This window comes from Notolepis coatsorum (genome assembly GCF_963971535.1).
Source record: "Notolepis coatsorum genome assembly, chromosome: 15".
Taxonomy (NCBI): Eukaryota; Metazoa; Chordata; class Actinopteri; order Aulopiformes; family Paralepididae; genus Notolepis; species Notolepis coatsorum.
Window position 1 is genome coordinate 95,712,403 of NC_140179.1, and position 14,733 is coordinate 95,727,135.

The 14,733-nt window shown below is 43.1% G+C and overlaps 1 protein-coding gene across 1 annotated transcript in view; it reads left to right on the top strand.

Moving 5' to 3' along the window:
- Positions 1-8,202: 8,202 nt before the first annotated feature.
- The window catches only part of LOC311241904 (chemokine-like protein TAFA-2), a gene marked incomplete at both ends in the record, with an annotated part of 62,256 nt that continues 55,725 nt past the window's right edge, over positions 8,203-14,733 (top strand). The window contains one exon of the mRNA XM_084330849.1: positions 8,203-8,305. Coding sequence (XP_084186975.1) covers positions 8,203-8,305 — 103 coding nt within the window. The remainder of the gene's footprint in view (positions 8,306-14,733) is intronic.

A 14,733-nucleotide genomic window follows, 5' to 3' on the forward strand; every position in this document is an offset into this window, starting at 1 on the left:
CTGGTGATCAGCTGCTCCATTAGCTGCGCTTGTAGTCTGTTGCGCTCGGCTTGTAGTCTGTCGCGCTCGGCTTCGCGCTGGATGAGAGCGATGTCGCGCTCTGCTTCTCTTTGGGCACCGTCAGCGGCGCGCTGTCGGACCGGTCTCTTGCCATATTCTCTTCCGTCTGAAGGCGTCTCATCTCCAGGCGTATGTGCTCTTCTTCGCTCCGTTGCTGTGTTTGGAGTCGATCGCGTTCACCCTGAAGTCGATCGCGTTCACCCTGGAGTCGATCGCGTTCGGTAGAGGCTGTCAGGCTGACGAGGAACGCCTGTGACAGCATCCTCTCCGCCTCGCTGGGGGAAGACGCTTGTAGAGGTGAGCCGCTCCTGGCTGTCCTCGTTGGGGAGTCCTGGAGCTCTATCTCCTCGGCGCTCTCCTCATCTTGTTCCGTGCAGGGTTCCACCTCTGGAGGGTTGTCTTCCTCCCGGAGCTGGTCGGGGACTACTTCTTCGGTATTGGCGGGGGGTAAAGGCATGTCTGTTCCCTCCTGGTCCCCACCGTGAGCTTGGTCAGTTACATTAGAACCCACTAGGGCCTCTGTGGTCGGGGTAACCTGGTCGTTAAGGTCAGACATAATTTTACTTTCTACTTTTACCGCGTTTACCGTCTGTAGAAGGCTAGGTAGTTGACTGACAGCGTAATCCTCTAAGTACTGAGGTGTCTGTCGTCTGCGCCGCGGGCGTTCTACGTTAGGAGGACCGTTTCGTGGAGTGTTCATCATAGGCCATTTCAATATTAATAACACTATATTAATATTACACTAGTTACCCTCCGGCTCGAAGGACCAATTGTAACTGAGGGGTACAATTCCCTGACTGTATTGATAAGTATGGTATCATTAAACCACTACCGCTTGATGTACTTTAACTTCTGGCCATCCAGTACACGATATCTAAGTATGATGAACACTTTCCCACATATGAAACCAGGTCCACACAAATATAACAGTCGAAGGTTTAATATAGCAAAAGGTATATACAACATTCACTTAATTACATTTATGATTTGAATGCACTTGTAAGGCAAATGAGTATTCGTAGGCAAATCAACACTGAATGTCCAATCTCTGGTTACGCAGGAAGCAAGTATACAACCTGGTTCTTTAGGGAAACTATAGCGATGGTACTTAAGGATTATAGCGGGATACTAAAGGGGTCCTGCTGGTTGTAAGTCAGTAAGGGGGGGGGGGGTTTGGAGAGCCGTCAGCTGCTGCATCCCATCTGGCCAACGATTCCTGGGGAGAATTCAGGTACAGAAAACAGTGCCCGCAGGATCTTGATCCACAGATGAATACACTTGGGCCCTCTTGTAGACGGTAGCTGTAGGTCCACAACGAAGGAGAAGCGAGGCGGCCTCGGTCTGGGTTGAGCGCCGTCTCACCTGGGCTCCTCTCGGGGGTAATTCCAACACTCACTGGCGTTGGCTGTTATCCGCTCCACAAATCAAAGCACCCAAAGCAAATAGATATTCCATGCCGTATAGGCTCAGCAGTCGTCCGGGTAGGTAATCCAATGTGCAGGTCCACTCGTCCTCGCCCAGAACTCCTCGGATGAAAGCACCACGCGTGGTCTGCCCAGCCTGGTTAAGACTCTAGATAACGCGAGGAACGATGGGGGTGCTGCTCACTTTAGAACTTTAACCGAACGATGCACCATACATAATAGACTATTATTACTTAATAGAAATACGTCCCACTCGACGGTACAGTGCCAAACTATGACAATTCAGCTATGAATTTACACGAGGTCTCAATGCCTATTCTGGGGCCAAAAATAGGCCATACTGCACCACACGTGGGTCGTGGGTGAGGCTTCACGTCTGTTACTAGGTTGGAGGGTAAAGGACTAATGGACTAAAAGAAAGTTCTACTTTACTTGCGCCCTATTTATATGCACGGTGAACAAATAGTACCATTCGTATTTCGGTAGCCGTATTCCTACGCGGAACCGGGGCTAGTTGGGACATGTTCGTCGGCACTATTGAACTTGACTCAAGGGGCCTGTCTGCTGGCGCCAGGTTCTTGTCCAATGAGAGAATGAACTATTATGGGCTGTAGTAGACTAAAGGGATATTCAGTGTATATGTACAAAGAATATACAAGGGATATCAAACGATATACAAATACTATTAAATATATATCCATAAATAAATATATATATTCGGTTTAATCTGATCCTTCACAACATACACTGTAGCACTCAACACTTTGATGAACATTGTTACTCAGCTGATAGAGTTGTGCCCTTCCTGATGGCTTGTTGTACAAAACGTGTAAGTCGCTTTGGATAAAAGCGTCAGCTAAATGACAAAATGTAAATGTAAAATGTCCCCCAGAAGAAAATCGTTGTGATTTTAACATGTAAAACGAAGCACTCAGAGAAGAAAATAAATGGAAAAGACAACCCGTACCCGTACAATTACACAATTACATTTTCATATCATAATATCATAACCCAGAAGCTGAGACTCGCTTTTTTTGTGTGCTGCCGGTAGAACTGGAAGAGCCGTCGCGCGTCGCGCCGCTAACCCTTCGAGAAGCTTTGTGGTCCGGGCTGGAACTTTTTTTTTTTTTTAACTACTTTTTTCTCCATTTTCTATTTTTCTCCCATCCCAATTTCGTATTGTCCAATTCTACCCTCCCCTGTCTCGAACGCTGTTAGGCCATGCCTCCCACAAGCCGGCTGCAATGTGGACGAAGCCTTGCATCATGTGTCCCCTCCGGTACTCGAGGAGGCAGCCGTTGCATCTTTTCACCTGCACAGCGCGATCTCTCAGCGGCGGGGGTCTGCGTGGGAGGGACACGCCGCCCCCGTCGCTTCCTGATTCTGCTGCGCAGGCGCACCAACCGACCTGTAGGAGTCGCTGTCCACAACGTCCGATCCCCACCCATCAGCTTTCCCACCCCTAACACTGCCAATTGTGTTAGTATGAACGACCAGCCAAGCTGGTAGCAATGCGGAGAGCTGGGCTCGAACCCAGCGTCTCCTGCATTGGTGGCGAGCGCCTTGCCCACTACACCACCTAGCCGCCCACACAATTACATTTTCATATCATAATATCATAACCCAGAAGCTGAGACTCGCTTTTTTCCCGCTGCCGGTAGAACTGGAAGAGCCGTCACGCGTCGCGTTAACCCTTCGAGATGCTTTGTGGTCCGGGCTGGAACTTTCTATAAATGTGTCCATTTTGTTAGATCCAACACTGTTTGAATGTATCTTGTGATTATTATCAATTTCCGATGACAACAACTATTAGCGTTAGTTATATTTACTGGTTGACGTGATTGGGGACGTGATGTCTGCGCCGAGCTCTTTTATCTTTGTATTTTCTCTACCAAATTTCTCCTCTCAAATGGCTTTTGGAGAAGAGATATTATTGAATTTGGGGGGAAGCTGAAATCCTGCCTCTCAAGTCCCTGCGTTCATCATTGTCGTCATCACATCAACTAACACACCAATGACTCTGCTTGGGGCGCTAAATGAATCGCCCTTTAGGCATAATATTTGAAGACGCTGATTGGCAACATTTTGTTGCTAGGTGCATTTATGTTGCCCTGTGCATTTTTCAATTGGCTGCGTTGCGCACTGATGCCCAGTCCCAGGGTGATGTTTCTAGCGCCCCAGAAGAGAGGGGATGAACAGGAAGCACAAACAATGATTTATATTTTATATATTACACGTTATTGTGCATTTTAAACACAAACATACTTAAAATGAGTAATTATTATTTATAAATCTTTTTTTAAATGTATTATATTTTTTGCTGTTGAAATCTACTATATAGGCCATAAGGTGAAGTGTTGAAGTCAGAGGTTCTAGGTAGGATTGTTATTAACTGTCTAACTGCATATATAACTGTTTCCACTAAAGGGCGCTCTAGGCGGAGCCACTCAAGACACCACCAGGTGGCGAGTATAAATAGGAATGTCTCCTCCTACTCGATCTTTCCCCCCCAGCCTCTCAGTGAGAGGAGAACTCTAGAACTGCTGCTCATACCATGTGAATAAATAAACCACGCCAGTTAAAGGCTAAAGATAGAAACCATGCCTCTTGACCACATTATTGTCGCCCTATAGCCGGATTCTGTCAACATGAAGCCTGAAAAGTGTCTAGAAAATGATTTTCGTTCCCACGTCTGGGGATTACATTCTGAATGCATTTTTCCATAGACAATACCATCATGGACATTGGGTTAAAAGTTCTCTGCAAGATATCCTGTAACACACTATCAGGGGCCGGATTTGTAGTCATCCAGATCACTGTTAACTCCCCATCCTCGAAATGCCACCCATTGCCAATGGGTGATGGGGCACACATTACAGCTTTCAATGAATGCCTCATTATATAGCTGCTTGGTCATTTGCCATTTTGCAGTGTTGGTACAAGGTGTCACTTGTCAGGGGCATAGAGAGTTATATTCCCCTGAGGACAAGGGTGACCGCACTAACCAGCTAAGTGAAATGGTCAGACGCATTAGCAGGTGCTGGTTTACTGCGACAGACTCATCAGTCGTTTTATTTGTTTGCTGCAACTGCATAAGTGGGGGCAGTTCTTCTAAGGTCCCAGTATCTGCATGGTGTACTCTCTGTAACAGACTTCCAAGGCCACAGTATTTTTCTTGGATATGCAAAATAATGCTGGTGTCTTGCTTCATCTGGGCAGCTTTCAGCAACCGGCCTTTAAATAAAATTGGAAAATGACATGATGTGTGTGTTGTGACTGAGAATTTATTTGATTGTATTTGATCATTAACTCAACAAGCAGGCCTGTGGCCTCACTCACCCCCCACCATACACACACACACACACACACACACACACACACACACACACACACACACACACACACACACACACACACACACACACACACACACACTAGGACAATAGAGCTACAGCATGCACCGTAACAATAAAACTAGATGGCATACAGTATCTGAAGAAAACTAGAATGCTAGTTATGTAAACTATAAAAACACAGCTAAACTGTCTCTCAGCACAGCATCAAATAGTGTATTTTTCATATTAGTGTTGCTAGGCTTATTTTCCATACATGAAGACAAGTTTGCTGCCATGGTCCCTCTTGCGTTTGCCTTTCACAGTCACTTACTTGTCCATTTGCTTGCAAATTATGCACAGAAATGGAAGTACAGGGCCGGCAAAAGCTGGTAGGCCTGTTTTTTCAGAGGACTTTCACTTCTCGCCTGGCATGTTAAGCCACCGTTCGACGCAGTTTCTATATGTATCCCACGTGTCTGTGTAACATCTTGTACACTTGTACAGGGACGTGAGATGCATATTACATTGTTTAGAAACCTTTTTGTGAACTTTAGAAGGTGTCTTTTGTAGATTTTCGTCCTCTTCTGTACTCGTCGAGATGTAACGTTACTCCGTGGATGTCATGCTAGCCTGTGTTTACACAATTTGTTGTCATCCGACGTCCGTATCCTGGCAAAAGAAGGCTGCTATTGGTCGAGCGCAAGACACGTGACAGAACTCGCACCACTTACATGAAATATAACTACACGATGACCCAAGTATCCGTTCGTGAGGAAAGATCTAGTCCCGACTTTAAAATGATAATTGTGCAAAACCGGCAGGATTGTAAATGGAGAACTTTTTATTCCTAAATCTACACCAATAGATCTTTCACCCAGATTGAAAATTGCGTAGTCCCCTGAGGTGCGAACGGGATGAAACGATAACAGGCTTCACCTTATGGCCTAATAATAATGAAATCCAATCTGCTAGGGGGGGCACCCTAGTGCCCTCTATGGACCAGCCGCCACTTCCCTCTACGCTGGTCATGGCAAGAAGGTATCCATATTGTATAGAATGTGCACCTTAAAAGTTTATTTATTTATTTATTAACCATAACCTTAACTGGAGGTGTCACGCCCCACCTTAACCTAAACTAGAGAGAGTTGTATATTGTTTCTGTGATCCAAATGATCACGCATGTCAATAAAATAGGGACGCCTTCTCTAGCTCTGTTCCGAGCAGCTTGTCTCTCCATGATGGGCATCGACATGCTGGAGGACATCGTACTCATCAATAATACACGTTTCTCTGATATCTTCTTAATTAACTAACATATCTGTATAGTAAGTAAAGATGAGAATTTGCCACGTGTTTGTCAACTGCTAAGGAGCTGATTACTGTGTGGTGGTGGGTTTGTTTGAGGCTGACAACTGTGTTGTGCTTCGGGGGAGGCTGACCTTTGTGTTTGTGCTGTCACAGTCTGCAGTGTCATGGTGACAGACATTCCCTTGTACTGTACGGCTGGTTAGATTAAAGATGTTTTGAACACGTCTCCCTGATTTCAAGTGTTCTGCCGCCTCGCCGTGACGAGGTAAAGGTCAGGTGCGGCGGTTTTGACAAAAATAAACCTAACTAATACATGAATAATCTGAGAGCCCCCCGTGAGGTTTATCCAATATATATGTCAATGAGCCAAAGCGGAGATGCAGCTTGAGGTGGCGGCCGGAGAAAGGCGTAAACGAGGCCTGTAACAGAGTATGCTCGTGGCATATGATACCTCACCTCTTCCAGTAATTACCTCTTGTGTGTCTCATTCGAAATTTGATCATTTCCTGTCAAGGATAACAAGCCGTGCCAGATGGTTTATGTAGTGCGTTCGCCGCCCCAGCTTCACTGCACTTCATTAGGGAGAGATAGAGAGAGAGAGCAAGGCCACAGACGTGTTAAATCTGGATAGAAGAGCCACTCATGCACGCTCCCCCCTCTCTCCGCTGCGAAGGCCTGCGGGCCTGTCAGGACCTGTGCCCCCGTGAGGCGCACGCGTCTGGTCAGAGTGGCAGAGGACTCGCCTCCCGCTCGTGGAACTCCTGCAGTGAGGGGCCTCCACTCGGAGAGGGAGAAGGAGAAGAAAGACGTTGCATTTATAAAAATAGGAATAGGAGAATAATAGGAGAGCGAGAGGGAATATATTTTTTTAAAGTATCCTTCAAGTTCAAGTTTCAAGTTTCTTTAATAGTTGTCATACAGAAGTACAGAATACTTTTGTACAAAATGCTTCTTACTGTTGCGCTCCAGAGACTGTGCATGACAAGATAAGTATGAAATAAAAACATCGTAAAAATTAGAAGTAAAAAAAGAGGTCACAGTGTTCAGTTTAGACATATGTACAATGTTCGTAGACGTAGTTACCATACAATATACAATACTGTGCAGTGTACTAATATACAATACTATATAGTGCAAGGCATAAATGGACGAGGTGCAGTTTAGGTACATACTTGTGATACTTGCTGAATGTTAAAGTTAGAGGTTCTATGTAGGATTGCAAGTAACTGTCTAACTGCATATATAACTGTTTCCACTAGAGGGCGCTCTAGGCGGAGCCACTCATGATACCACCAGGTGGCGAGTATATAAAGAGATGTCTCCTCCCCCTCTTTTCCACCTGCCTCTCAGAGAGAGGAGAACTCATGTGCTGCTGTTTAACATGTGAATAATAATAAACCACGCCGTTTAAAGGCTAAAGATAGAAACCATGCCAGATTCTGTCAACACTGAATGTTGGAATAGTTGTTAAAGGTGCTATAGATAACAATTGTATGTAGAGTAATCGCCAGATGATCAAAAAAATAAAAATAAAAGATTTCCAAAAAATAAATATATATATATATATATATATATTTTTTTTTTATGCAGTCATGTCATCACAAACACTGACATTTAAAGGGTACAAATAAAAACAATCCTGCACCAGAATGCAGGAAATTAAGTCTTTGTAACACAAAATCTCCTGGTGGGGGACCCCCCGCTTAAAAAGTGGCCTGACTGGGGCTATATTTCGCACTACATTTCCTGGCCTGAATGATTTCCCCAGTCCGGCCCTGGTTAAAAGCCTCCAATGCTTATTAGTGTGTGTGCGTTTGAACGTTTGCATGTTTCAACCATACATTTCCATTTATAAAAAAATATCTATATATTATAATAAAAAAAAAAAAATGTATACCTCCTATAATAGTGGGGGTCGCGGCTCTCTGACACTGTTACTTTGGGAACCCCTGCTATAGCACCTTTAACGTTTAAATACTTAATTCGAATGAGGTACCGATGCCCCTGTAATGAAATAAAAGCACTGCAAAGTAACACAAGTTCTCTGTAACACTCTTCTTTCTTTGTGTGTCAGGATGAGCGAGCGATACACGCAGAACGGAAGCAAAGGGGCTCTACTTTTAATGGTCTGTATGATCACTCTGTGGGAGATATCGGTTCCAGCAGAAGGTGCCAGAGGTGAGTACAAACAAAACCCACATTTCTCTCAAGTTCCTTTCTCCATAACAGTCTGACCCCATCATTTGTTCCCGTCCCCCAATTTAGTCGTATGCCAATTCCCTTCCTGGTCGTTGCGCCACCCTACTGTCGGTCTGGGGAGGTTGTTGACGACCACATGCCTCCTCCGATACATTTGGAGTCACCAGCTGCTTCTTTTCACCCGACAGCTAGGAGTTGCACTGGGAGAGCATAGCATGCACAGAGGTTCATGCTATCTCCCTCAGATCCCCTCCCTGCTGAAAAAGCGCCCAGACCGACCAGTAGGAGTCGCTGTTGCAACAACCACGACTCATATACCCCCACTGGTTTCCCACCCGCGAACACTGCCAATTGTGTTCATAGGGATGACTGACCAAGCCGGAGGTACTGCTCCATGTAGGCAGAAGTCCCTCAGGACTCATACCCCCGCTGCCTTCCCACCCGCGAACACTGCCAATTGTGTTCGTAGAGACGAACTCGGTCTCGGGTCTGCGGTGGTAAGGCGGGTGCTTAGACCTCTACACTACTGGTTTTTTTTAAGATTAGTGTGCTGTTGCATTTCCTCTGTGCTCCTCCACTTTTTATATAGACATGTGAGGTGTGCGGTGGAATAACATAATGCTCCACCATAAGGGATCACAAAGAGGTTGCGTGATTGGTTTGAAATGGCTATTTTGAGGTGCAATTCAAACTCCTTTCCCCCTGTCTCATTAAGAGTGTTGTCAGGCCATCACTAGTCGACCCGGGGAGATCAATTATGGCAACTCAGCAACATTACAGGTGGGGGGGAGGGACGGGCAACCCACATGTTTTCGACACGGCGAGCCCCTGCTGACGATACACTGACTCAGGTAATTGGCGCTGCGGTTCCACGGACGTCCGGCCATTGGCGGACATGATAGAAAACACGGAGGTCTCCTCGTTCACGTCAGCCAATTAGAGGGGAAGTCGGGGCGCTTTGTGCCTGTGGCCTTTGATTGGCAGCGCTTCTCGCTCAAGGCGCTCATCATTTCACTGGGAATTGGATCAGAATAATCTCACGCACGTTCCCATTTCCATCTGATCGGCTGCGGCAGCGCTTGATTTCCCCCGGGTGTTATTTCTGTTGCTGTAAACCCATTATTGTTCGGGGGGGGGGGGGGGGGGGGGGGTGAAAATAAACCCAATGGACACGTCCAAGAACAGAGAGAATACAATTCTTACTAGAGAGAAGACATGAAAAGGTAAAATGATACCTTTTGAAGGAGTGGTGGTAAATCTGGCTAGTTTTCAGCATGGGAAAGAAATATATTTTCAGATTCACATTCTCTTTATTCATTCTCAGCTAAATCAGCATCATTTTCTGTACCATCACACATTCTTTTCTGCTTTTGACAGTCGTGATGTCTTTTTGAATTTGTTTGAGAATGAACTAGAGGAGGCATTTGGACTTTGCTCTCTTGTCAGTCAGCGGCTCAGCGAGCATATAGGCAGAAGTCCCTCTCCCATAGTACTGTCCTTCAGTGTAATTGGATGTTTACTCCAGAAAGTTTAGAAAGTGCAATTTCTTTGTGCTATCGTTTTCTTTATGGAGTTGCTGGAGAGGTTGAGAGGGACACACAGTAGTAGGGAGGAGACAGGAGAATTGGTTCTGGTAGGATCCTATAGGCCAGCAGGGGGTCCGGGCAGTCAACTAAAGGCCGAATTAGACTTCTGCGTGGGCCTGTCGCGGCTCCTCTCTCCGACCATCATACCTATACGCGTTGTCGCCGTTGCCCGACATGCAGTTACATCTAGCGCCATTGTGCTCTGCCAAGTATTGCTGTCAATTTGAAGCTTGTGTATTACTGTACATTTAGCTTAAGAGTAAGGTGGTGTGCAGGAAGTATACATTTTGATGACCTTTAACTCTTGTTGGTGTACAATAAAGACGTGGGTATAATCATGCCATTGGCCAACTATTTCGATCGCAATTATTGGTTTTGATTGGTTTAAAGAAATACAAACAAGCCAGAGAATCCCCCCCCCCTTATAGCAGAATGATAATAGGTTCAGCCAGTCTCTCTCCGGCGCTGGCCCAACACTAACATAGTGTTCCAAGAGAACACTCCAAAGGGTTAAAAAAAAAGAAGAAAAGATCATATTATTTCCGTGGACACTCTCTTCCTGTTACATAAACCTATGAGAAACTATATTAGATCTACAGATCCATTACGGATCTTTTAGTCTGAATTACAGTGTTTGCCATTTGGGAACTCAGTCTGCTATAGAATCAGACCACATGGATTACCGATAAAGGAAACATTGTTTACATCCTCTCCAGAACCATCAGGGACTCTCTGACCGCCCATCTTAAACAGTCAATACTCATAGGAATTTAGAACTAATTGCATAGTTTAAGGTCTAATTGGTGTGTTGTGGCTCTACTCTGCTCCGGCCACAGCCACCACTCAAATAAAGTAGGGATGTCCGATATTATCGGCCGTTATCGGCAGTAAAATGTGATATCGGAAAATATCGGTATCGGTTTAAAAACAAAAAAAAACAATATTTGTTATATATATATATCCAGTGAAATTATTAGTTACCTGAAATTATTCAGTTTTTTGGACGGGGAAACCCTGCATATATCGGTATCGGTTGATATCGGTTGATATCGGTATCGGAAATTAAGAGTTGGACAATATCGGAATATCGGTATCGGTAAAAAAGCCAATATCGAGCATCCCTAAAATAAAGAATTCATAATATCATACCACACAGTTAGTTCAGACCTTGCATTGTGATTGGCTGAGCGACGTTTCAAAAGCCAAAATAAAATATCTCCTAGTAATGATTAGATTAGATTAAAATGTATTGTCATTATACAGCACAAGTACTGTACAACGAAAAGAGGTTTGGCATCCAACCAGAGTGCAAATGTCACAGTAAGGTGAAATAGCAATATACAATGCACAGGTGTAAACTGGATATCAAATGTATAAATGAGTAATAGTGCTATCAGTTGTATGCACAGTGTTATAGTATTATTATGTACAGTGGTACAGCTATAAAGACTATGGTATAAGTCATAATGGCCAGCGTTATAACCAGTAAGAGCAGGTAAGGGATATGTACAGATATAGATATAGTATTATATACAGATATGTAAAAAGGATTATATGCAGGTAGGTATATACAGACAGAAAAAAAATGATATATAGTTATATGGGTTATATGCAGGTGGGTATATGGAAAGGAGTATATACAGGTATATTCAGTCTAAATATTAATATATATATATACAGTATATACAGCATTGTTGTACATGCTATCATACAGAGTTAGTAGTTATGATTATTTATACAGTTATACAGTGTAAGGCAGTTGTAGACAGTCAAACAAGAATGCACTTGTAACCTAGCAATGCCTTCTGTTCACTGCTACACTTCCATCCTACAATAGCAAAACAGTAAACATAAGATTGTTATTAATATAATTGTTGATAAAACAGTGGTATAATAGCAGTAATACACTCACGGTTGTGCTATACAGTGATTTTGCCACTGCTGTCAACACACCTGAGAGATTATTGTTTCCTTTAGAAATCATATGAACAGAAATGAGCCCCCTGGTTCAAAATGCCTTACATTTATTAGGTGTGTCTCAGGGAATACTGTTGACCTTACAGTCATTTCTTCATATAATATACCTTAAAACTGCTTCGGCCGAAACAGAGAACTGTCCTGTAATTTAAGGGTGAAATTATGAAAATACAAGTTTAAAGGTGCTATAGATAAAATGTGTATATATAAGGTTTATTATACTTTATACTTATAGCACATGCATGAGAAAATATTCTGATCTTTCTTCCACAACAAAGAAGAATCACTCTTGAGTGCTAATGAAATAGAGTTACAGAGGTTTGAACACCTTTTACAAAAGTTAAAGTTTTGTGTACTCACATTTCTGTTTACTTGTTACCAGAATTTTATTGGCTACAAAGGTGCTCAATAATTTTCGCCATCAGCGGTGACTGTTTTGTTCAGGACCCGGCCAAACCGGACGTGGTCACTTGTCCGAGCGGCTTGTCAAATGACGCTCGTCGGATGTTTCGTCTTGTAACTCGAGACTGAAAGCATGCAATAGGTTAAGTAGGATGACGATTGAAAGGCGGCAAATTAAACTTTCCAACAACGTATTGGTTGATCAGCAAAAACGCAGCCTGGAGCCGGCAGACGACGGCAAAGTTCTACGATGTGCGCACGTGCGCGTGGTGGCTCGCCGTCGGGCCATCCGATGCTTAACCCCATAAGCCATATAGGGTTAGGGCCGAGATTTATTTCACATCATAAATAGATCAATACAGTCTGTATTAATTAATATTGTGTTTTTTTTCTCCAAATGTAGCCAAGAGTAAAGAACCTAACCCTATTAAAACAGCAGTCAAAGTGTATATTTTCAGCACTACGTTTGTTTACCAATGAATTTAAGTGTTATTAGCTAAATATGAGTTCATAAATATCTCGGTGCATCCCGGCGGAAACGGGATGCATTAGACGCGAGAAAATAACGCATCATGAAAGCGCTGTAGTCCTAAGACAGGGCTTTCATAAAACTACACTACCCAGCTCACACCAGCCTCTGTGAAAGCTGTGAAAAATATTCTTTGCGAATAATTCAGACGTTATTTTTGTGATTATATCTCACAGGTCGAACAAACTTGAACGTCATTGTCATAAAATAGAACGTATTATTTATTTATTTTTACCGTTCTGTGAACGTCTAGAAAAGAAATGCGTCTCAATATGATGAAAAATGGCAGAGCTTATATTATGAAAAAGTAACTGTACTTGAAGTAGATTTCATTCACGGTCTTTGCTGCCCTGTTATGGGCGCCTGGTGGTACTAAATCCAGATTGAACTCTGCCATTGGAATGAGGCGATTTGTCCCGAAACATAGATGTACTGTATGACTTGGCCATAATAACGTCATTTATAGGCCTGATATTCTATATTCTATATTCATATTTCAAATTGCATGTGTCCGGCTGGCAAAATTCAGTACTGTATCTACAAAAAAAACTGTAAATCACCCTTTATTAATTTGCTTCGATTTCTTTGTACACTCAGTGGCTAAATGTTATTCACCGTCAAAGATGATTTTTGTTTTTGGTTCATTACATTTTACTCAAGCATAGTAACAGACACAATATTTCTGACACTGTGAATATATTCCCTGAGGTCCCTATATACCAAGAACATACAAATGGACCTTGTAGAAGTGGAGCAATCTTCCATTTACTTGGGTATGTACTTTTAGGCAAATTTTCTGAAAATTAAGAGGCCTAGGGCTCTAGGGCTTAAGAGGTTAAGTGGTTCAATCAATTTATCATTTAAAATAATTTTGTAAAACAGACCTACAATGAATTCCAATGTGGTTAACAGGCGGACGTTGAGGTACATTTGCCCTCGTCTGTCGCCGTCACGCTGTGTTATTCTTTATCAACTAACACATCGGTTGAAAGCAGCCGTTTTGATTGAGACCCTACTTGGCCTAGTATTACGTGCCTCCAATTTCGGGTTACAAATGACAAAACAGCCAACGAGCGTCAGTAGTTACCACCTCCGGTTTCGCCTCCCGGTGACCGGACCAGTCACCTCTGACGGTGAAAATGATTGACTGTTTTTGTAGCCAATGAAATTCTGGAAATTACCATATATGACGTGAGGGATATTTCCGCAGATATACGTTAACCTCGTTCCCAGCTTTATCTCGTGAGATAAAGCCTGGTAAAGCACTACGGCCGAAAGTGTGAATCGGGTAGAATGTCCCGCCCCTGGAAGCTGCCTCCGAACGGACCAATCACGACACGGTGTTCATGAAAATGCATTCCCCCCAGAAACAAGCTCGTCATCGCCGCCTCACGATACATCTCCTAAATGGGAGATTTAAGCGACTGTCCATTTAGACACTCGTTGAAAGTGAACGTTAATTAACTTGAATAATTATTTCATTTTCATTTATTAATCCTGTAAGACTCAGATTGTTAGAAGTCAATGTTATAAAAGTAAGTGTACTAGAAATTCTTTGCAATTTCTGGATTAATAAATACTTTCTGACAGACAGACTGACAGACTATTTGGTTTGACCCTAGTTTTGCTAACCCTCGGATTTGCTAATTGTGGCCAAGATAATGATGACTTATGAATAGTTTTAAATATTAATCATTTTTGGAGATTAACTGGTTGAAGGAACATATTTCCAATTGTATCTCCCAGCTTTTTTTCTTTAGGGGTAAACTAGAAAGTGCAAAATAGCTCTAGAAAATACTAAATAAAGGTCTAAATCAAACAGTGCTTTTAGAATGTTTGTAATGTTTTAGTTTAAATCAAGCATTCTATTAAAGCAATATGGAGATTGATGATTTAGGAATAGTTTACCCACT